Genomic DNA, 25,667 nt, shown 5'->3' with positions numbered 1-25,667 from the left:
TTTGAAATTGAGCTTATTTAATATCATAATTTTCTGAGAGACTAAATTTTGGGTTTTCATTAACTGCCGTTTTTTTTCGCAACTAGCGTTTTTTACAGCCGTTTTTGGAGCTGATTTTCTATGGAGTCAATAAAAACGGCTCCAAAAATGGCTCAAGAAGTGACATGGACTTCTTTTTCACGGGTGTTTTATTACACGCTTGTTTTTCAAAACGGCCGTGTAAAAGAACGCACCGTCGGAAAAGAACGCCGTTTTTCCCATTGAAATCAATGGGCAGATGTTTGGAGGCATTCTGCTTCCGATTTTTGAGTCGTTTACGGCCCGAAAAACGGCCGAAAATATGCCGTTTGAACATACCCTTAGCCATAATCATGGACATTAAATGAAAAAAATGCTGGAAATAGATCACTCTGTGTGTAATGAATCTATATAATAGATGAGTTTCACTTTTTGAATTGAATTACTGAAATAAATTAACTTTTTGATGATATTCTAATTTATTGGGAAGGACTAGTACTACATAAAAGATCTGGCTTTAAGTAATTTTTATTTTCTAACATACTTGCTTGACTATTGTCATGACTCTGATGAACCAGCGCTGAAACCATGTCCCGGTGGAACTTTGGATTTCAATAAACTCATCAACTTGTTTTGGTGTCTTAATATGAGAAACCTGGAAGACAAAAAAGATAAAATTATACTTAATAAGGTAGCAGACATAGGGTTATATGCACTGTCCTCCCCCTGGCAACTAGCAAGAATAACACAAGTATAAATTACATGGCCAAAAGTATGTGGATCCCCCCTTTAATTAGTGATTTGAAGCATTTCCCCCATTTGCCAGAGAGTCAATCAACATAGACAAACATAAGCAGTACATGAGGACATACTAAAGGGCTCAGTAACTTATAACATAGCATTGCCAATAGAAAATTTCTACCCTAGTAAAGTTGCCCCAAAAACTTAAAAGTGGAAAGGCCTAGGAGCAACAATAGCTCAGCTGTCATAGTAAGCTCACAGAACTGCTCACAAAGAATGTATAGGACAGCATCCCAGTTGCATAAAAAGTAAAATGCGCTTTCCTACTTCAGCATGACAATGGGGCAGAATCACTAAGACTGGCATTTTATACACCAGTCTTAGTATGAAGGCCCCAGGAATAAGAGGCGCACACCTCTTAATAGATTTGTTGCATCATTCACTGTCCAGAAAAGTAAATCCATGACAGCTACGAGCTGGCGTAAATTTCCGCTATAACTTGCACCCTTCTGCTAAGCCCTGCCCACTTTAAAAAAAAAACAAAGAAAGTGGTGGGAATAGCAGAAAATAGTAAAAAGTCACAAATTATCTCAGATCAGGGTCTCAAGATGGATCCTAAGAAGGTAAAGGCCGTCCTGGAATGGCCATACAGCGTTTCTTGGGATTCGCCAACTTTTATCGACAGTTCATTCCAAACTTCTGCTCACTGACCGCTCCCATCTCTACCCTCACCAGAAAAGGCATGAACGCCAAGGTGTGGACTCCAGAGGCAGAGGCCGCATTTAATAGCTTGAAGAGTGCCTTCACGTCAGCCTCAATCCTCCATCATCCTGATGTATCTCTACAATTTTCGTTGGAGGTGAACGCCTCCTCTGTTGGTGCTGGCACACTTCTGCTTCAGAGAGGTCCCAAAGGCAAGACAATGGTATGTGGCTATTACTCCAAGCTTTTCTCTTCCGCAGAGCGCAACTACTCTATTGGGGATCCAGAGTTACTGGCCATCAAACTGGCTCTGGAGGAGTGGAGATACTAGAGGGCACGGCTTATCCCATCCTGAACCCCATCAGGCCAGGTGGTCTCTGTTCTTAGCCCGGTTCCAGTTTGAGCTCCACTACCGCCCGGCCAACAAGAATGTGAGGGCCGATGCCTTGTCCAGGTCGTTCGAGACAGAGGACAGCCTGGAGCCTCCACAAAATATCATTGACCCATCCTGCATCATCTCTGTCAACTCTCTGCAAGTTAGAGACATCCCTCCAGGTAGGACTTTTGTGTGTCTGGCAGACAGAAGAAGAATCCTCCGCTGGGGACACAGCTCTTATTTGGCAGGTCACACGGGTGTCCCTAAGACCCGAGACCTGATTGCCCGTCAGTTCTGGTGGCTCACGCTGCCCAAAGACATCATGGACTTTGTCTCCTCCTGCACGGTGTGCGCAGCAAACAAAGTTGCTCGCTCCAAACCGGCTGGTCTGCTCCAGCGGCTGCCTGTGCCCAATGCTCCCTGGCAGCATATTGCAATGGACTTCGTCACAAATCTGCCTCCCTCTGCTGGATGCAGTACGGTCTGGGTGGTGGTGGACTGATTCTCAAAAATGGCTCATTTTGTTCTGCTGACCGACCTACCTTCTGCTTCTTGACTGGCCAACCTCTTCATCCAACACATCTTCCGCCTGCATGGCTTACCTCTGCATATTGTGTCTGATCGGGGGCTTCAGTTTACCTCAAAGTTCCGGAGGGCCCTCTTTAAACTCCTCGATATAAAGTTGGACTTTTCCTCAGCGTGCCACTCCCAGTCCAATGGCCAAGTTGAGAGGATCAATCAGATCATGGAGAACTACTTACGACACTTCACCTCCAGGCAGCATGATCACTGGTTGCAGCTTCTTCCTTGGGCCGAGTTCTCCTATAATAACCACACAAGTGAGTCCACCACCTTCACACCATTCTTTATAGTCTACGGCTGACATCCACGTATTCCTCTCCGTGTCTGCTTCGTCCCAGGTGCATGCAGCTGACTCTGCATTCCAGGAATTTTTACGGATCTGGCAGCAAACCCGGTCCTCTATTCTGCAGGCAGTCAACCACATGAAGCGAAAGGCAGATATGAGGAGAAGAGAGCCGCCTCAGTTTCTTCTGGGTACCAAGGTCTGGCTGTCCTCAAGAAATATCTGACAGAGGGTGCCGTCATGCAAATTCGCTCCCAGGTTCCCCGGACCCTTTGAGATCCTGCAGCGGATCAACCCGGTCTCTTATAAGCTTTGGCTGCCTGCTACCCTCAGAATCCCCAACTCCTTTCACGTGTTTCTTCTGAAACCTGTGGTCCTGAACTTCTACTCCAAGACTCTTAGCCCTGCAGTTGCCCCCAGCATTTCTGCCGAGATATTTGAGGTTAAGGAGATCCTGGACACCAAAAAAGTAAGAGGAAGAACCTTTTATTTAGTAGATTGGATGGGGTTTGGTCCAGTGGAGAGGTCCTGGGAGCCAGAAGAGAATCTCAATGATCCTACCCTCATTAAGAAGTATCTCTCTCGTTCTGGTCCCAAGAAGAGGGGGCATAAGAGGGGGATACTGTAACGTCTGTGGTCGCTGACCACGAACTCCTCTCACCCTGCTGACACCTTTCTCTCCGGAGATGCCAGCACATGCGGCTGTCCTGTTCCGCAGTGACCACTAGGGTGAGCACACGAGCTCAGTCCAGCTTTAAAGAGCCAGAGAGCGCACATGAGTGAGATTGAGCTGATTGCTCCCAGATCACCCTGGACTATAAGAAGGGCCCTGCCCCTTCCTTCATCGCCTGAGCGTTGTTTGTACCTACAAATGGTCTCTTGAGTGTTTTCCAGTTCCAGTGTTCCCGTTCCTGCTACCTGTATCCTGTATCCCTTGCTATCTTGTTCCAGTGCTGTTTAGAGTTGGAGTCGTGTTGTGCTGTTTACTACGCCTTCCTTGTTACACCACGCCTGGTGTCTGCCTGCTGCCAAGGTCCCATCCGAGCCTATCTTCGCTACTGTCTGAAGTTACCACAGGTACACCTATCCGAACTATAGACTTTTGACTTTGCTATCCTGTTGGCCAGCTGCTATACCATCAAGGAGGTACGGCCCAGTGGGTCCACAATACCCACAGATCATGACAGTATTAATCTTCTAATTACCCACATTGCTCCTATGCAAGGTACATCAAATATAGTGACTGGATCCCTGTATAGCAGCTATAGTACACATTAGAACGCTGACTGTATACAAAATCTAGTGGTGAAACATCTCAGAGCCTTATATGTTGTTGTAGTTACAAAAGAGACACCAACTATATTTACACTGTATGGCCAAAGGACAACCCTCCAAATCGTTATTGAGTTTGGGTGTTTCAGGCACAACCATTGCAAAAGAGGGGAATAAAATCAAGCACACAGTCATACAATCTCCAAAGATAAAAATTGGTAGTAGTATAAGTCATACTGAAGAGCTCAATGACTTTAAACGTGGCAATGTCATGGAATGCCACCTTTATGGGCAAGTCAGTTCATTAAATTTCTGATCTGCCAGATCTGCCCCTGTCAACTATAAGTGCTATTATAGGAGTAATAACAGCTCAGCCACTAAGAGATAGACCATGAAAACTCACAGGGTAGGGCCCACAAGTGCTTAAGTGTGTGGTGTGTAAAAAACACCTTGCCTCTGTTGCATCACTGACAAAAGGGTAAGTCGGTTTGCATGGTTGTGCAGCTACACCCAACACTAAGATCACCATGCACTATGCCAATAGTCAGCTGTAGTGGTGTAAAGCAAGCCTCCACTGGACTGTGGAGCAGTGGAAATGTGTTAAGTGATGAATCACATTTAACTAACTGGCAGTCTGATGGACGAATCTAGGTTTGGCGTCTGTCAGGGGAACTCTACCTACCAGAATGCATAGTGCCTACTGTAAAATTTAGTGCAGGAGGTATAATGGTCTGGGGCAGTTTTTCGGGAATTGGGTTAGGCCTACAAAGACATTTTAGGCAATTGTATGCTTCCACATTTGTGGCAACAGTTTGGGAAAGGCTCCTTTCTGACTTTTGTGGCTGTACCCCTGTGCACAAATCAAGGTCTATAAAGACATGGTGTGACTTTTTTTAGTGTAGATAAACTCAAGTGGCCAGCATATAAATTGGAACACCGATTGCGAGCTAGAACCTCTTGCCCAACATCAGTGTCAGACCTCACAAATGCTCTATTCCCTTAATAGGCATAAATTCCCATAGAAGCAGTCCAAATTCTTATGATAATTCTTCCCAGAAGAGTGGAGGCTCTTATAGCTGCAAAAGGGGGCTTAAATTGATATTAACACTAATAGTTTTGGAATGGAATGTGTAAGTCAGGTGTCCACGTACATTTTCCCATATAGTTTACACATCTATGGTTTTAGAATAGGATATTCAATAAACAAATATGTATATGATCTCTGAGTTTCCACAAATTTCCGGCCTTGTAGTGCTTATAGACCATCTTTTTAGAAGTATATTAGTGAAAGCCACTAAATTCATCAAAATTTTGGAAAATAAAAAGGATAACAATTTACAAACAAGAATGGCAAAAATGGCACATCATGATTTGTAACAAACATGATACTAGAATTAATTGTCTGCAGATCAATTCTTACTGTAAAAACTTTTTCTGGCTCCCCCTTGGCTCTCATGTTAGTGTCATGAACCTTCTTTAGTATCATCCAAGCTTCATCGTGTTTACCGGTCTGTAAGAAAACCCAAATCACATTTATCAGCATTAACCCTATGGAGACACGGCCAACTTGAGTTTTATAATTTTCGAATTTTACTCCCCACATTCCAAAAGCCATAACTTCTTTGTTTTTTTTGTTGACATAGCCGTATGAAGGCTTGTTTTTTCGAGACAAGTTGTAGTTTGTCATGGCGACATTTATTGTACCACATAATGTACTGGGAAGGTGAAAAGAAAATTTTTGTGTGAAATGGTAAAAAAAACTGCGATTCCGACATTTCTTGGGGGGTTTTGTTTTTACGGCGTCCATCAGGCGGTAAAAACTATATGTGCACCTTATTATTCAGGTTGATACGATTATGGCAATGCCAAATTTATATGTTTTGTTTTATGTTTCACCACTTTTAAAAAAAAAAGTAAAACTTTTTCCTAAAAAAATGTTTTGTAGAGCCATGTTCTGAGAGCAATAACTTTTTTATTTTTCTGTCAATTTAGCGATGTGAGGGCTTAAAGGGGTTCCACCGGATCGGTCATCAGTACATGATCTGTGGGGGTCCGACACCCGGGCCCCGCACAGATCAGCTGGTCCAGTGCCTCTCTACACCAGACGTACATGCCGGAAGCAGTTAGCTCCAGCCACGGAATAGAGGCCGAGCTGCAGTACTGCAGCTCTGCTACTATGCAAGTGAATAGGAGCAGACCTGCAGTTCTGCAGCACGGCCGCTATGCTATGTGACAACTGCTTCTGGGCTCCATACATAGCATTATGTGCAATAACATCTGGTGCCTGCAGGCCACCGTAGCGGCATATCGGTGCGGGTTCCGGGTGTCGGACCCGCACCGGTGACATACTGATGATCTATCCGATGGATAGGCCATCAGTTGTCAGAAGGTGGACAACCCCTTTAATTTTTGCGAGGCAAGCTGTAGTTTACAATAATACCATTTTGGGGTATATACGATTTGAACAACACATCTGCCTTAGGGGGGATTTACACGAGCGTGTGCGTTTTGCGCACTCGAAAAATGCGGCATTTTGCGTGTGCAAAAAGCACTTAACAGCTCCGTGTGTCATCACATGGGATGTGCGGCTGCTTGATTTTCTCGCAGCCGCCATCATTATGACACTCTGTTTGGATGTTTGTAAAAAGAAAAGCATGTGATGCTTTTCTGTTTCCAAACATACTTTTGACTGCTGTTGCGCGAATAACGCGCGTCCCACAGAAGTGCTTCCGTGTGGTGCGCGTGATTTTCACGCACCCATTGACTTCAATGGGTGCGTGATGCGCGAAAAACGCAGAAATATAGGACCTGTCGTGAGTTTTACGCAGCGGACTCACGCTGCGCAAAACTCACTGACAGTCTGCACTGCCCCATAGACTAGCATAGGTCCGTGCGACGCGCGTGAAAAACACGCGCTTTGCACGGACGTATTACACGTTCGTGTAAATCCGCCCTTAAAGTCTCCAAGGTCCATTTCACACATTGGAGCAGATTTACTATTCAAATTGAGCTGCGTCACATTTATTAACTGTTTTAGACATAGGAGCGCTCAATAGGAGGGCATGACTTAGAGGAAAAGGGGGCGATCTAGCAGAAAGGGGCGTGATTTAAAATGAGCCGATGTGTGTAAAAAAAACTGTCCCAAAAAATGGGTGTAAACTAAGCCAACCAAAGAGTGGTAAATGGAAGAGAAAAATGTCTAACATGTCTAGCAAGATGCGCTAAATTTATCAGCCAGCGTGCACCACTGTGATAAATTTGGCGCATATTCTGAATGCCTGGTTTAAGTTTAAGCTGTTTAATTATTAGACAGTATTAGTAAATTGACACCCCATTATATTTTAATGCGATTTTTGTAGCCAAAGCTTGGAATGTATTGGGAAAAAAAATCTTTTAGGGCCTGTTCATATCAGCGTTCGGTTTCCATTCATGGGTTCCATCAGACCTTTCCATCAGGAGAACCCATCAACGAAAAGGCAAATGGAAACCATAGCTTGCGTTTGCATTACAATTGATTAATGCTTCCGTTGCTAATGCTTTCCATTTGTCTCCGTTCCGTAAGGTTTTCATTTTTTTCACTGACTCAATAGCGCAGTCGACTGAGCAGAGACAAACGGAAACCATTAACATTGGTAGCATTACCATTGTAATCAATGGTAATGCAAACGGAAGCTATGGTTTCCGTTTGCCTTTTCGTTGATGGGTTCCTCCGACGGAAAGGTCTGACGGAACCCATCATCGGAAATTGAACGCTGATGTGAACACACCCTTACTTATATTCCACACCACTATTGCTATCAAAACAGCAAAGCATGAACTGGGCATTAGTTTATCTGCACTCACCAAAGTCTCAAATAATCTCCTAACTCCTAAATGTAAGTGACACTTCTCCATACTTCTCCCCTAAGGCCCTATGCACATGACCGTGCCCGTAACCACGGTCCGTGATTACGGGCACGGCAGGCCACGGACGGCTGCGCACAGTCATCCGCATTTGCGGAACATGCTCCCATTATAAAGTATTGGAGCACAGCCCGTAAAATAAAAAAAATAGGACATGATCTAATTTTTACGGAAGTACGTAAATATACGGGAAGGTTTCCGTCGGCCATGAATGGACGGACCGTAATTACGGATAAAATCAGAGGTCGTGTGCATGGGGCCTTAGACCTTTTCTCAGCTCTTGGAACTGTAAATCCTCCATTATTAGGGTATGTGCACACACACTAATTACGTCCGTAATTGACGGATGTATTTCGGCCGGAAGTCCCGGACCGAACTCAGTGCAGGGAGCCGGGCTCCTAGCATCATAGTTATGTACGATGCTAGGAGTCCCTGGCTCTCTGCAGGACAACTGTCCCGTACTGTAATCATGTTTTCAGTACGGGACAGTAGTTCCACGGAGAGGCAGGGACTCCTAGCGTCGTACATAAGTATGATGCTAGGAGCCCGGCTCCCTGCACTGAGTTCGGTCCACTACTTGCGGCCGAAATACGTCCGTCAATTACGGACGTAATTAGTGTGTGTGCACATACCCTTAGGGTATGTTCACACAACGTATTTTCAGGCGTAATTCGGGCGTTTTACTCCTCAAATTACGCCTGAAAAGACGGCTCCATTACGCCTGCAAACATCTGCCCATTGCTTGCAATGGGTTTTACGGTGTTCTGTTCAGACGAGTTGTAATTTTACGCGTCGCTGTCAAAAGACGGCGCGTAAAAATACGCCCGCGTCAAAGAAGTGCATGTCACTTCTTGGGACCTTTTTGAAGCCGTTTTTCATTGACTCCAATGAAAAACAGCTCCAATTACGCCCGTAAAAGACGCCGCGAAAAACGCGAGTACTTGCAAAAACGTCTGAAATTCAGACGTATTTTGCATTTGCGTGTGAACATACCCTTACCCTTAATAGTAAACACTCTCTTCCCTGGGCCTCACAGATATAGAATTGTGCGAAATTTCCTCATACTTATCCAACTGGATGTTTAGTGAGTCCCATTCAGATACTATCTGCAGCTCCCACTTACTATTTGTTAGTCTTGCTCAAGGTTCTTTACTTGGATCCTTACTCTTCTCCGCCAACTGATGAACTCTTATGTTTTTCAATATCATTTGTAGACCAATAAAACACAAATCTACCTTTCCGGCCCTGGTCCTTCTTCCTTACCATCAGCTGTCTCCTTCCATCATTCCTCTCACAAGCCGACTTCTAAGGGTATGTGCACACGACCAATTTTCAGGCGTAATGGAGGTGTTTTACGCCTCGAATTACGCCTGAAAAGACGGCTCCAATACGTCGGCAAACATCTGCCCATTGCTTGCAATGGGTCTTACGATGTTCTGTGCAGACGAGCTGTCATTTTACGCGTCGCTGTAAAAAGACGGCGCGTAAAATTACGGCCGCGTCAAAGAGGTGCAGGAAACTTCTTGGGACGTAATTGGAGCCGTTTTTCATTGACTCCAATGAAAACCAGCTCCAATTACGTCCGTTAAAGACGCCGCGAAAAACGCGTGCACTTGTAAAAACGTCTGAAATTCTGGAGCTGTTTTCTCCTGAATTTCAGACGTATTTTGCGTTGCCGTGTGAACATACCCTTAGAGGTAACATTACACTCTTTTCTGTCTTTTAGACAACACATTGAATCCTTTACTACTTCCTGTTTCTTCCACTTAAATGGGGCTAAGCTGCAGTACCTGACACAGACCAGGGATGAGAGTGGTGCTGCATTGTGAAAAAAATCAGAACGAGCCAAGGCTTTCTACCAAGTGTCATGGCCACTTCCTCATAGTCCTGTACAACCCAACTTGTATTTTTGTTCTCTACTCTGCTTTTATTCAATAAACTTTTCAATTGTGGAAAGCCATAGAAAGGAAAAAAAAAAATTGATATAAGGTAGGCAGTTAAGAAATACGAGCATTTGGTTTACCTCCAATAAGAAGCGAGGACTTTCTGGCATAAATTTCAGGGCAATGATGGAAGCTATGCAAGGCAGTACACACATCACTACGAACACTCTCCAGCTGTGAAAATGGTAATGTTTCCCCATGCTGAATCCCCATCCTGAAAAGTAATTGTTGACAACAAGGTATTCACTTATAATGTATACATCATTTGTATATACGGCTTCACTTCTGAGTTCTGTTGACCACCTAATCCAATGGTTGAATGTCAAGGCTTCTGTTCTGTAATGTCTCTCCTGTAATAATTTGGTCAAACCTCCAGGACCGCTCTTATTAACCATGAGGTATGTGTATATATATGCTGTTATGTTATCAGAGATCTGCAGTCAGCGACTAAACTGAAGTATTATTATCCAAACTGGTTCAACTTTTTTCTAATATTAGCTGAAGAACACCTTGATCTTCCAGGGACTGTGAACATTATACAGAGTATAAGTCAAGCAATTTACAATGCCTCTAATAAGTGTGATATGGTTCAACTCAAGGAACCAAATGTGTAATAGATAAACATCTCACCATAGTGAGGAATAATGCCCCAAGCCATTGCTGACGCATAGATTGCTCCGATCATCCAAAACATACAAAGCCAGCTCAAGTGCTCCCCTCTCTTCTCACGAGCTAGGAATTCAGAGAAATAGGCAAACACAATGGGAAGGGATCCCCCAATGCTAAAATCAAGGACAAGAAGAAGAAGAAGAAAATTAAAACATTACTAATACTAAAAATCTCATATATTACAGATTAGCCACAAAACTAGAAAGCGTGGGACTATAAATGTTATTTGTACAGAGACGGACTCATAATACCTTCTAACAGAAAATGGGAGCTGGGATATGTTGCTGCCAATTAAAACTGCAGCACATACAATAAGTAAGGCCTAATTCACATCTGTGCTGGAGGCTCCATTAGGGGACCCCGTCGCAGATCCAGCCAAGAATATCATAAACAGCAGCATGCTGCGCTATTGCTTCTGGTAAAGTTACGGACACCCTGAGGGAAACCCAATGGAACCCATTAAAGTAAATGGGTTCCATCCGCCGCCAGTGGTGTCCATTGTGCAATGGAAGCGGGGCTTCCATTTTTCCCTTGTTCTACTCCATTGTTGGAGCAGAACAACGGAATGGTAAACGCTGGTGTGAACTCAGTCTAAGTGTCTTTTTGTCATAAGCAGTGACGGATCACCATAGAGCGGTTCAGGCAGCTGCCCGGGGGCCCAAGGCTCCCAGTGGGTCCATGGCCACCTGGCCCCCCTGATGCACGGTGGTGTCGCTAGCACCGGAGGGGCCCCAGTGCTCACGACAGCCACATTCACTTGTATCTGCTTCCTCAGGACACAGATGCAAATTAATACTATAGGCTTCAGGTCATTTTTTGGGGGGCTATGTGGCAATATACATGGGGGATTGCTGTGTAGCACTATATACACGGGGGGATTGCTGTGTAGCACTAGATACAAGGGGGACTGTGTCACACTATATACAAGGGGGGATTGCTGTGTAGCACTATTTACAAGGGGGAGCTGTGTGGCAATATATACAAGAGTGGGGGCTGTGTGGCACTATATACAAGGGGGGCTGTGTGGCACTAGTTGCAAGGGGGCTGTGTGGCACTGTTTGCAAGAGGGGGGCTGTGTGGCACTCTATACAAGGGGGGCTGTGTGGCACTATATACAAGGGGGGCTGTGTGACACTATTTACAAGAGGGGGCTGTGTGTCACTATATAGAAGAGAGGGAGGCTGTGTGGCATTATATAAAAGGGGGGCTGTGTGGCACTATATACAATATACATGGGGGATTGCTGTGTAGAACTATATACATGGGGGGATTGCTGTGTAGCACTATATACACGGGGGACTGTGTGGCACTATATACAAGGGGGATTGCTATAGAAGAGAGGGACGCTGTGTGGCATTATATACAAGGGGGGCTGTGTGGCACTATATATAAGAGGGGCTGTGTGGCACTATTTACAAGAGGGGGGGCTGTGTGGTGCTATCTACAGGGGGCTGTGTGTGGCGCTACCTACAGGGGTCTGTGTGGTGCTATCTATAGGGGTCTGTGTGTGATGCTATCTACAGGGGGGCTGTATGTGGCGATATGTGCAGGGGGCTGTGTGGCGCTCTCTACAGGGGGGCTGTGTGGCACTATCTATAGGTATGGCTGTGTGTGATGCTGTTTACAGGTGGATGTGTGTGGTGCTAGCTACAGGGGCTGTGTGTGTGTCGCTATCTACAGGGGCTGTGTGTATGTGGTGCGTTACTTTACAGTGTTTGACACAATTATATTCAGGGGCACATTGTATGGTGCTATTATATGTAGGGGCACAGTGTGTGGCACTATGATAATTTTATCTTTGTTTATAGGTGTGGATATGTTGGAAAAGTGAGGAGCCGAAGACATCTGAGTGCCAAATTCTGCAGAAATAGGTCATGGCCGGGAGAAGTCGTCATGAAGTCTGGACTGGCCGGAGAAGAAAAAAGGAAAAAAAACTACTAGAATCTGAGAAGTCGTCACCTGTGAGTCACTGGATTTATAGAGAATCTGTCGCCTATCCTGACATGTTTATTATAGGAAATCCTTGTATTTCATAAAAAGTCTTTGTGCAGTCCAAGACTAAAAGATAAAAGGGTGTTACCATTTCCCTTGTCAGGAGGTTGTGTCCCTGCACAGTGTCATACTGTCAGTATGTAGGGACACAGCCCTTGTACAAGGGGAATCGTAACACCCATTTGTTAATGCTTTCACAATAAGGCAGTGTTAACAATAGTTAGGGTGTGACAGGGTAGCGGTGGAAAAGGGGGGCCCAAGTTTGGGTAACAGCCCAGGGCCTATGGTCTACTTAATCCACCACTGGTCATAAGCAATTAGGCTGGGTTCACACGTGGCGGAATTTCACTTAAATTCCGCTGCGGACACTCCGCAGCGTTAATCCGCAGCGGAGCCGTTTCTGCATTGACTTCCACTTCTATTTAGAAGTGTTCGTTTAGACGATGCGTAACATTCCGCTGCGGAGCATAGGCTGCGGAGCGGAATTTGGTGTCCGCAGCATGCTCTATCTGTTGCGGAGCAGTGGCGGACTCATGGCGGAATTTCTCCATTGACTACAATGGAGATTCTAAGTTCCGCAATGAAGTCCGCAGCTGTCATGCACATGTTATGTGTGCTGCGGATGCGTCTTGCTTTTTTGCCATGACATTTCTTCATTCTGGCTGGACCTATGTATTTCTAGGTCTACAGCCAGACTGAGGAAGTCAATGGGGCTCCCGTAATGACGGGAGCGTTGCTAGGAGACGTCTGTAAATAGTCACTGTCCAGGGTGCTGAAAGAGTTAAGCGATCGGCAGTAACTGTTTCTGCACCCTGGACAGTGACTACCGATCACAATATACAGCAACCTGTAAAAAAATATAAGTTCATACTTACCGAGAACTCCCTGCTTCTGTCTCCAGTCCGGCCTCCCAGGATGACGTTTCAGTCTAAGTGACGGCTGCAGCCAATCACAGGCCAAGCACAGGCTGCAGCGGTCACATGGACTGGCGCGTCATCCAGGGAGGTCGGGTTGGATGCCGAAAGAGGGACGCGTCACCAAGACAACGGCCGGTAAGTATGAAATTCTTTTACTTTCACTAGGGAAAGTGCTGTCCCTTCTCTCTATCCTGCACTGATAGAGAGAAGGGAAGCACTTTCCCCGCAGTCCGCAGCAGCTAGTCCGCATCAATTTACTGCACATTTTGTGCAGATCCGCAGCAGAATCTTAAACGCAGATTCTGTGCGGCATTGATGCGGACAGTTGCGGAGGAAATCCGCCACGTGTGGTCATGCCCTTATACTATATAACAGTAGTACTTACCCAAATCCAGAAATAAGGCGGCAGAAGAGGAAGAACCCATACCCCTGAACAAAGGAGGACATGAATGAAAAGGCAGCATTGATGGTCAGTGATATGATGAGACATTTCTTCCTCCCTAGTTTGTCTGCCAATCCTCCCCATACAAATGCACCACACATCATCCCAAGGTACACTATTAATCCTGTCAGGGAGATGAGAAGGAATGCACCATAAGAGGAAGATAAAAGTATCAAAGCAAACATGAAAAGCAATAATTATATATACAGTACCTTGAGAAAGTATTCACCCCCTTGATGTTTTTCCTGTTTTGTTACATTACAATCTGGAATCAAATTGGATTTAAAATTTGATTTTATGGAATGGACCTGACAAAATAGTACAAATGGTTTCAGTAAAATGAAAACCCCAAAAAACCTAAAAACTGAAAAGTTGTGATTGTATGTGTATTCACCCCTGTTGCTATGAACCCCCCTAAATAAGGTCTGGTCAAGACAATTACCTTCAGAAATCCCATAAGGTCTGCTGTATGAAATCAAAGTGCCACATGATCTGTCACATGATATCAGTATAAATACACCTGTCCTGAAAGGCACCTGAGTCTGCAACACCACTAAAAAAGCAACATGAATACCAAGGAGCTCTCCAAACAGGTCAGAGACAAAGTTGTGGAGATATATACATAAGGGATGGGTTATATAAAATATCCCAAACTTTGAACGTTCCACGTAGCACCATTAGATCCACAATAGCAAAATGGAAAGAAGATTACACAACTAACAAAGACATCAACGATAACACTGTAGAAGCTCCAAAAATCCACACTGGAGACAAAAGTATATGTTCATAGGACCATTATAAGTCGTACACTCCACAGAGTGAGTTCTAAGTTTGTCAAACAGCATGTGGCCAACTCCCCAAAAACATGAAAGAAAGTTATTTGGTTAGACGAGTCTAAAATTTAAAATTTTGTCCATCATGGGAAACACTATCTGTGGCTCAAACCCAACACTTCCCATCACCACAAGAACACCATTTCCACAGTGAAACATAGTGGTGGCAGCAATATTTTGTGGGGATGTTTTTTTATCAGCAGCGACTGGAAAACTGGTAAGGATTGAAGGAAAGATGGGTGGCAGTAAATACAGAGCAATTCTTGAGGAAAACCTGTTTCAGTCTGCCAGAGATTTGAGACCGAGACGGAGGTTCAACTTCCAGCAGAACAATGACCTTAAAGAGGATCTGTCACTTGTTTAGTAATGTCCAATCTCCTAGTTGATCTAATAGGCGCTGTCATACTGATAATGGTAGTGAAAATTGTGTTCCAAAAAGTTTAGTATTTTAAGTTTTAAGCTTTTTTTCTAAATATGCAAATGAGGCTATACTAGACAAGTGGGTGTCAACACCAGCGATTCTCCTGAGGCAGAGCTACCTCACAGCCTCTGACGCTGTCCTATCAGCATGAAGCTGCTTCACACACAGTGTGAGAGACTGAGGATGGAGGGAAGGGGGATCACTTCAAATGGCCATATCTCCGGCTGTAGATCACCTAGAACAGTGGTTCTGGTGGCATATGAAAGATGAGATTCGCAGTTCTAGCTCTGATAAAACCGGAGATATCACCAGTTGAAAACACAGTTGGGAATGGAAGCTGTATACTTATGATCACGCTATGTTACTGGGCTGGGAAGAGAACTGTATGGCGCTGATTGGAAAGCGTCATACAGAAAACATTACACCACCCAGAGTGAAAAGAAAGAGTAACCTCCCATTTGGCAAGTATAACAAAATTAGCATATTTAGAAAAATGCACACAAATTTGCAAATAATAAACGTGTTTGAAAACAAAATCACACTGTAGTTATCAGCATCATAGCGCCTATTAGATTATTTAGGAGATTGGGCATTAATAAACTAGTCAAAGCCCATACTTTAATCCAATTGAGAATCTGTGGCTTGACTTGAAGACTGCTGTACACCAACGCAACCCATCTAACTTGAAGGAGTTGGAACAGTTTTACCTGGAAGAATGGGCAATAATCCCAGTGTCTAGATGTGCTAACCTAATAGAGATACCCCAAGAGACTTGCATCTGTAATTGCAGCAAAAGGCTCCACAAAGTATTGACTTTCATGGGGTGAAAAGTTCTCAGTTTTTTATCCTAATTATTGTTATTTTTATAGTAAAAATATTTTGCACCTTCAAAGTGGTAGGTATGTTGTATGGATGACATAGTACAACCCCCCCCCCCCCCCCCAAAATCGATTTTAATTCAACAAAACAGGAAAAACACCAAGGGGATGAATACTTTCACTAGGCACTATATGCGTAGGGATAGATATATATATATATATATATGCACACATATATAGTACTGTGCTTATGCAGTTGTGGAAGAATGCTGCAAAAGTAAGAATGCTTTCAAAAATGTGTTAATATATGTTATTAATTAACAGAGTGCAAGTAAATGAACAGAAGTAAAATCTAAATCAAATCAATATTTGATGTGACCACCCCTTGCCTTCAAAACAGCATCGGTTCTCCTAGGTACACTTGCACACAGTTTTTGAAGGAACTCGGTAGGGAGGTTGTTCCCAACATCTTGTAGAACTAACCACAGATCTTCAAATCCTTCTGTCTCTTCATGTAATCCCAGACAGACTCGATGATGTTGAGATCGGGGCTCTGTGGGGGCCATATCATCACTTCCAGGGCTCTTTGTTCTTCTTTACGCTGAATATAGTTTTTAATGACATTGGCTGTGTGTTCGGGGTCATTGTCCTGCTGCAGAATAAGTTTGGAACCAATCAGATGCCTCTCTGATGGTAATGCATGAGGGATACGTTTCTGCTTGTATTTCTCAGCATTGAGGACACAATTAAAGGGTAACTAAACGTTCAACAAACTTCTGACATGTCATAGTGACATGTCAGAATTTATGATTGGTGGGGGACCGGGCACTGAGACCCCCACCAATCACTAAAACTAAGCTCTGTTCGGCTTTTTCTGGAAAGGCGATGTATCGGAGTACGGGCTCATAGACTTTCTATTGAGCCCGTACTCTGCTACATTGATTTCTTGAAAAAGCCGAACAGAAACGAAGCAGCTGAGCGCTCACACGAGCACTTCTGATGCTTCATTTTAGCGATTAGTGGGGTCTCAGTGCTCGGACCCCCACCAATCAAAAGTTCTCACATGTCACTATGACATGTCAGAAGTTTGCTGAACGTTTAGTTACCCTTTAATTTTGACCGAATCCCCAACTCTATTTGCTGAAATGCAGCCCCAAACTTGCAAGCAACCTCCAACATGCTTCACTGTTGCCGACATATACTCATTATTGTACCGCTTTCCAGCCTTTCGGCGAACAAACTGCCTTCTGTTACAGCAAAATATTTAAATATGGAGACAGAAAAACAAATAATTTTGAAAAAAGGGGTTTTACTGTGAAAGAGCAGTAAAACATAAGAAAACTATATCAATTTTGGATCGTTGCAATCATAACAAACCACTCAATAAAGTTATTGTGTTATTTATACCACATGGTAAACAGCGTCAATTTGGGACGCAAAAAACAGTGGCAAAATTTATGGTTTTTTTCTATCCCCCCCAAAAAAAGTTAATAAAAGTTCATCAATAAATTATATGTACCCCAAAATGGTGCTTTTAAAAAATACAACTTGTCCTGCAAAAAACAAAACCTTATACAGCAATGTGGACGCAAAAATAAAAAAAAGTTATAGCTCTTTAAATGAGACGATGGAAAAACGTAATAAATAGCTTGGTCATTAAGGCCTAAAATAGGCTGGTCACTAAAGGGTTAAACAGCACATTAAAAAAAAACCACACTGCTTTGAAATCTTTGCCTGGGAAAGACCTTGCTGATGCAGTATAACTACCTTGTGTCTTGTTGCTGTCTTCCACAACCTCACCTTTGTAGTAGAGTTTTGCTATTCCTCACCCAGTTTTACGCTTCCTATACAGCTGTTTCTGTTACAGTTAATGACTGTGTTTTACCTACATATGAAAATGATGATCATTATAACCTATTTGGTATAATTGATTATTCATATACCCGACTATAATGCTACAAAATCCATGACTTTGTGCAGGTTTACCAAGAAGAGTTGATGCTGTTTTGAAGGAAAAGGGTGGTGACACCAAATATTGATTTGATTTACATTTCTCTTCTGTTCATTCACTTTGTATGTTCTTAATTGATAAAAAAAAACAAACTATTAACACTTCTATTTTTGAGAGCATTCTTACTTTGCAGCATTTTTCCACAACTGACTAAAACTTTTGTATAGTACTATATACATTAATACGGTTACAGATTGCAGTCATTACTGGAATTAACATGCACAATACAGTAAACATACCTCACAGTCAGAGTATGTGTTAATTTTATATTTTATAGACCTTTGGAGAAACTTCTCCTGCTTGTAATCGCCAACTGCTGAGTAATAGGGGAGATTTATCAAAAATCGTGCAAAGGACAAACAGAGGAGTTGCCCTTAGTAACCAATCAGGTTGCTTCTTTCATATACAAAATAACTTCTGAAAATTTTGATCTAAAATTTGATTGGTTCCTTTGGTCAACTACTTCACTTTTCCCTTGCACTCATTTTCAAAAAACCAGAATGTGACCTGAACAGAAATGACTGTTCTGCCTGGAGAAGTTATTTATTTCATTAGGAATAATAACATTGCCAAAAATATTTAGGAACCTATTTACTAAGGGTTGTTGTCGTCTTTCTAAACAGTAATCTACATGATAACAATTTGGTAATATGGAAGGTTCATAAAAGGTTTCATAATTTTTGTATAAACATGAAAAGCATTTCTCAATTATTTTGAGTTTTAGATATTAGAAATGTGGTGCTTATCTTTTAGTCATGTTGGACTGGACCAGGGATTGGTGTGGGTTGATCTGAACTGAATTGAAAAGGCAACTATTTTGTTTTGACTATTTATATCTAATACATTTACATTCATGTTGTAGTAAAGATTGCTGCTCTCTCAAATATCTAATCATTGTCGATTCCCATTCTAGAGAGGCGTAGTAATGCAATTTTTCTTAAGTATAATACATTACTAAACAAAACCTTTGCTTTGCTACCAGCTGGGGGTCCAATGTCGTTACCAAAACACATAGTAGACAATTTAGATAACATATAAATATGAATGTTTAAAGATTTAAAAAAAAAAATACATAAAACATTTTTTTAAAGAAAAATATAAATGCATAAATATAAAAATTTCTAATTAAAAATGAAATATTAGTGTGAGGGCAATATGGTATATAACACAACTGAGGACAATATGGATAATACAGTACATGACTGTGGCATTAGTGTGGTACACTGTGGGAATTGTTCTCTCTGCACAATTGCTTGTCACAAATTGCAATGTGGGTAGAAATTGATGGCATTGCTGAGTGCTTACAATTACATATACAGTGAAGGAAATAAGTATTTGATCCCTTGCTGATTTTGTAAGTTTGCCCACTGTCAAAGTCATGAACAGTCTAGAATTTTTAGGCTAGGTTAATTTTACCAGTGAGAGATAGATTATATAAAAAAAAAAAAAGAAAATCACATAGTCACAATTATATATATATATTTGCATTGTGCACAGAGAAATAAGTATTTGATCCTCTACCAACCATTAAGAGTTCAGCCTCCTCCAGACCAGTTACACGCTCCAAATCATCTTGGTGCCTGCATTAAAGACAGCTGTCTTACATGGTCACCTGTATAAAAGACTCCTGTCCACAGACTCAATTAATCAGTCTGACTCTAACCTCTACAACATGGGCAAGACCAAAGAGCTTTCTAAGGATGTCAGGGACAAGATCATACACCTGCACAAGGCTGGAATGGGCTACAAATCCATAAGTAAGACGCTGGGTGAGAAGGAGACAACTGTTGGTGCAATAGTAAGAAAATGGAAGACATACAAAATGACTGTCAATCGACATCGATCTGGGGCTCCATGCAAAATCTCACCTCGTGGGGTATCCTTGAACCTGAGGAAGGTGAGAGCTCAGCCGAAAACTACACGGGGGGAACTTGTTAATGATGTCAAGGCAGCTGGGACCACAGTCACCAAGAAAATCATTGGTAACACATTACGCCGTAATGGATTAAAATCCTGCAGTGCCCGCAAGGTCCCCCTGCTCAAGAAGGCACATGTACAGGCCCGTCTGAAGCTTGCAAATGAACATCTGGATGATTCTGAGAGTGATTGGGAGAAGGTGCTGTGGTCAGATGAGACTAAAATTGAGCTCTTTGGCATTAACTCAACTCACCGTGTTTGGAGGAAGAGAAATGCTGCCTATGACCCAAAGAACACCGTCCCCACTGTCAAGCATGGAGGTGGAAACATTATGTTTTGGGGGTGTTTCTCTGCTAAGGGCACAGGACTACTTCACCGCATCAATGGGAGAATGGATGGAGCCATGTACCCTCAAATCCTGAGTGACAACCACCTTCCCTCCACCAGGACATTAAAAATGGTTCGTGGCTGGGTCTTCCAGCACGACAATGACCCGAAACATACAGCCAAGGCAACAAAGGTGTGGCTCAAAAAGAAGCACATTAAGGTCATGGAGTGGCCTTCCAGTCTCCAGACCTTAATCCCATCGAAAACTTATGGAGGGAGCTGAAGATCCGAGTTGCCAAGCGACAGCCTCGAAATCTTAATGATTTACAGATGATTTGCAAAGAGGAGTGGGCCAAAATTCCATCTAACATGTGTGCATACCTCATCATCAACTACAAAAAACGTCTGACTGCTGTGCTTGCCAACAAGGGTTTTGCCACCAAGTATTAAGTCTTGTTTGCCAAAGGGATCAAATACTTATTTCTCTGTTCACAATGCAAATAAATATATATAATTTTGACTATGTGATTTTCTTTTTTTTTTTTTATATAATCTATCTCTCACTGGTAAAATTAACCTACCCTAAAAATTCTAGACTGTTCATGACTTTGACAGTGGGCAAACTTACAAAATCAACAAGGGATCAAATACTTATTTCCTTCACTGTACCAATTAACAATCCCATTCCTATTATTCATATTATTATTAATAATAATAATAATAATAATAATAAAATATAATAAAATCTTTTTTTTGGGCTGAAAAGGTAATTATAGGTACGGATCCCTCGAGATATGAAAGAGGATCATAATGTTTACCAATTGTGGCAGAAAACATTAAGGCCTTATGCGCACGACCGTAGCCATGTGCACGGCCTTGATTTTTGGGTCGGCCGGGGGCGGAGTGTCACCCGCAAGCCGCCCGCAAATCGCGGGCCGTGTACATAGCCGTGGCCATTATTTGCCATGGGCCTGGAAACCACGGTCATGTGCATGGCCCCATAGGAATGAATGGGGCCGCAATTCTCCCTTGGATTTTCGGGGGAATTGCGGCCGCAAAAGCACGTTCGTGTGCATGTGGCGTAACCTGACTTACACATACACCTCACTGTGTTTTAAGACCCTATTACACGGCAAACAAGCACTCATATGAACACTCATTCCCGATTATTGCCCTGTGTAATCAGGGCTACGATCAGCCAATGAACGAGAAAACGATCGGTCATCGGCTGATCCGCTCTTTTATGCAGAATTAAAAATCATTGTTGTCGGCAGCAAATATCCCCATGTAATCACGGAGATGTGCTACCGACATGAAGAAAATGTATAGGGATGAGCTCTGTGTGAAAGGAGCAAACGATCACCGATCAACGAGCTCTCTCGTTGATCGGCACTCATTTACACGTCTCATGTTCGGCTGTGTAATAGTACCCTAAAGGCCCTTTTACACCGACCGACACTTGGCCCGTGCAGTGGGCACCGATCAACGAGACATCGTTGATCGGCGCTCACTTGCTCCTGTCACACAGAGCTATGGATGGGGACGAGCGGTCGTTACTCTGATCGCTCGTCCCCATACATTAATATAATGTTAGCAGCGCATCTCCCTGCTTACACAGGGAGATGTGCTGCTAACAACGAGAATCTTTTACTTTTTTAAAACTACACGACCAGCAGATGATCATCTGCTGATTGCTGCCCTTTTTAAACAGGGCAATTATCGGCAGTGAGCGTTATATTAACGCTCATCTGCCCGATAATTGTCCTGTGTAAAACCCCCTTTACTTACTGCTACTTGCTTACTTAATACTCGTTGTGATATCAGGATGTATTATCTGTGGTTTTACATAGGTCTGCAGATAAACCTACTGGGTTATCTTAGCTCAGTGATATGTCATGGTTTATAAAAGAAACAGTCAATTGAAAAATTCAGCTCTGCTACATCTGGAATTGGTATAATAATGTGATACATAATGTATGTCAAACAGCTGCAGAGTCCTAGCTGTGCCCTATTGTAATGAAGAAAGATAGCTGTTGTGATTTGGAGCGGAAAATGGACCATTTGTTTGTAAACAGTGCAATTGTTCTCTTGTAGGAAGACTTATAAATGAGCCCCTACATTGTTTAACCTTATCTGTCTGCACGCAAAATATATCTAAAGGCCCTTTTACACGGGTCAATGATTGGGAAAACGAGCGCTCGTACGGTCATCGGCTGATCGCATCTTTTATGTGGTCATGTAAATAAGGGATGTCCTGCCAACAAGATGCAAAATGCATGGGGACAAACCATTGTATTAATTATGTCACCCCCATACTTGCAGTCATTTCTCCATATAAATGGAGCAAACCAGTGCCGATCGACAAGCGGAACTCGTCGTATACTACTGGCCTGGAAACCTGTCCATGTAAATGGACTCTTAGGGTAAGAACACACAGGGCAGACACGCTGCGTAAAAGTACACCACGTATCCATCCTTGAACCTGCAGGGAATTCCGTCTGAAAAAGCGCACCAAATTGTGGTGCAGATTTTCGAGTGGAATCTCTGCTGCGGAAACAGTGCTAGAAAAAAAAAGTTAATGCTTACCCCTCCGGTGTTGTCATAGTGATGCGTCCCTCTATTCTCGGTGCAGCCCGACCTCCTGGAATGATGCTGCAGTTCATGTGACCACTATAGCCTGTGATCCGCTGCAGCAGTCACATGGGATAAAACGTCATCCCAGAAGGCTGGCCTCGACGTGACAGAGGAATGCATCACTTTGACAATGCCCGGTGGTAAGCATTAACCTTTTTATTAATTTTGAACCCCAAAAATATTTTTTTTTGCTGACTTGCGTTTTTTTGCGGTGGAATTGCAGCTTTTCCACAGAAAAAATGTGCTATTTGTTGCAGGTTATACCTCCTCATTGACTTTAATTGGGAAAAGCCACAACAAAAGAGCAGCGAATCCACAGCATAAATTGACATAAATTGACATGTTACAGATTTTAAAGACCGCACCCCAGTTCAATCTATGAATGGTTTCTCAGCTGATTTTTTCCGCAGTGTGTGGATAAGATTTATTCAAATCTCTTCTTCTCTGCTTCTACTGTGATATGCTGCGGATTTTGCTCAATGAAATCCATTGCGGAAAATCTGCAGTGTTTACGCCTAGTGTGTTCCTACACTGAGGGGCGGCTTTAAGGGTGTGTCAGTCAAACATATGAATTGACTGTAATTTATAAAGTAAGTCCTAATTTCAGTCTAGTAGAACCATAGCACATTGAGTATTGCATTCTCATTTATTTTATTACTTTTATTAGGCACTATGGGGGAATTATATTGTATGTGGGGGAGGGCATTATACTGCATGGGGGCATTATACTGTGTGGGAAGGCACCATACTATGCAATATACTGTGTGTGGGTAGCTATGGGGGTTTATACTGTTTGGGGGGCATTTTACTGTGTGTGGGGGCATTTTACTGTGTGAGGGCATTTTACTGTGTGGGGGCATTATACTGTTTGGGTGCATTATACTGTGGGGAGGCACTATGGGCTCATTATGCATTATAATGTATAGGGTATTATTATAATGTAGGTAGGTACTATGGGGCATTATACTGTGTGGGGGACATTATACTGTGTGGGGCCACTATGAGGGCATAATACTGTGTGGGGGCACTATGGGGGCATTATTCTGTAGGGAGGCACTATAGGGACATTATGCTGTGTATGGGGGCATTATACTGTGTGAAGGGGCTCTATGGAGCATTATACTGTGTGGGTAGGGGGTGGGGGCATTATGAGAAAATTATACTGTGTGTGGGGGCACTATGTGGGCATTATACTGTGTGTGGGGGCACTATGGTGTATTATACTGTGTGGGGGCCACTATTGGGGCAATATGCTGTGTTGGGAAACACTATGAAGGCATTATACTGTGGGGAAAAACTATGCAGGCATTATACTGTGGGGACACTATGAGGGCATTTGTGGGGCACGATACTATGTGGGCATTAACTGTGTGGGCTGAACTGGGTGAGCATGTGCGGGGATTGAGTGTGGTTAATGGGGAAAAAATTGCTATGCAACGCTTCACGTGCCGAATCAATTTTACAATACTTGAACGTTGGGAGGTATTTAAAACCATCCCAACAACTGTATGGCAAATTTATCAATGTGTTGCAGCTTTAGAACTGGTGCTTGTCGCATTTATCATACAACTGCACAATTTTTTTCCTAATCACATCCAAAACATTAATGAATTTTGGCTTTCAAAAAGTGCATGGCAGGGTGTATTGGGTTGTGGCTTATTAGTCATGGCTGCACAGCATAATTTTCAAAAACAGAATACAAAAGTACATCATCTGTTCTATATGCAGTAGTATTAGACTTATCATGAGCCATTCAACATTTTAAAGAATGTTTAAGACTAAATTCCCTCCGAGTTTAGTGATTAGGTTCAGCGAGACCATTTAAGAACTACCCTACAGTGTTACATCACAAAGGATGCACCAAGTGCCAACTGCAGGTAATGTACTGTATAGATGACAGACTATGCTTTGTGAGTCTTTTTAAATTGTGGGCCAAGACTAATTTTAGCCGTCTCCATTAGAATGTAACCCTGTTAAGCAAACACTCAGGCAGAGGTGGTCTGAAAGCACATTAGAGAAAGTCTCTGGAGAGCCCTGACTAAGCCTGCACAGTGTTTGACTGTGGAATAATCTCAGCTCTGACACATTGTTAGCGGAATTCTGCCAGCGTGCAGCTTATATTACAGCAATGCGTAATGACAGGGCGTACCTGACTGCACAAAAACTTTCACGATTGCCATCTGGAACATAAGAGTTTTCCCCAGCAGAAAAAATTTGTGACATTGAGTAGGATAACTGACAAAAAATTAATTTATTCTTCCACTAAGAAATGTAACATACTTTGCGACTGAATAAATGTCTATACTTTAGTGGTAAGAAACAGTAAAGGTCATTTAACAAGTGCAAAGCAAGCACATATTGGTAATGGATCAACTGCTGAACACGTCACTTTTGTGCTTCATTACTTTGCAATAAAATGATTATGAAAGGGAATTCTTAGGGATATGTGTGATTCTCATTTACCACCCAGAATGGATCAAGCATTCAAGAAAAGCAGCTATAAAAGGAACACTATAAATTCATTTTACTACGGTTTAGACCTCAATCACTTAATGGGGTAACAGGTGCAATAGAGTAATTATTCAGAACTGTACTACTGCGGTACATGAAAAAAACTAAAAAAAAAAAAAAAACTAAACAAAAACACAATTTTAGGTCTGATATGTCCTATGTTGAATGACCATATGTAAGTTACCAGTTTACACCATAAACAATAAATAGAAATGAAAGTTAAATAGAACAGAAAATAAAAGCCCATATCAGTGTAATGAGCGGGGGACTGGAAAACAGCAATAGTTACAGCAGACATATTTTATTAAAAATCATTAATCAGGGCCAAGAGGATTATTAATATTCATATAAAAAT

The 25,667-nt window shown here is 42.7% G+C and overlaps 1 protein-coding gene across 3 annotated transcripts in view; it reads right to left on the bottom strand.

Annotated features, from left to right (window-relative positions):
* SV2B (synaptic vesicle glycoprotein 2B) overlaps window positions 1-25,667 on the bottom strand; it is a 120,142-nt gene that overhangs the window by 14,246 nt on the left and 80,229 nt on the right. For all 3 annotated transcript variants that reach the window (XM_075858216.1, XM_075858215.1, XM_075858214.1), the window contains 5 exons: window positions 13,784-13,964; window positions 10,451-10,602; window positions 9,901-10,034; window positions 5,395-5,484; window positions 563-673 (listed from right to left, as the gene is read on the bottom strand). In XM_075858216.1, coding sequence (XP_075714331.1) covers window positions 563-673; window positions 5,395-5,484; window positions 9,901-10,034; window positions 10,451-10,602; window positions 13,784-13,964 — 668 coding nt within the window. The remainder of the gene's footprint in view (window positions 1-562; window positions 674-5,394; window positions 5,485-9,900; window positions 10,035-10,450; window positions 10,603-13,783; window positions 13,965-25,667) is intronic.

The sequence above is a fragment of the Rhinoderma darwinii genome, chromosome 3 (genome assembly GCF_050947455.1).
Source record: "Rhinoderma darwinii isolate aRhiDar2 chromosome 3, aRhiDar2.hap1, whole genome shotgun sequence".
NCBI classification, from domain to species: Eukaryota; Metazoa; Chordata; class Amphibia; order Anura; family Rhinodermatidae; genus Rhinoderma; species Rhinoderma darwinii.
The sequence above is the reverse complement of the archived record's forward strand: the minus strand, read 5'-3'. Positions and strand labels throughout refer to the sequence as shown.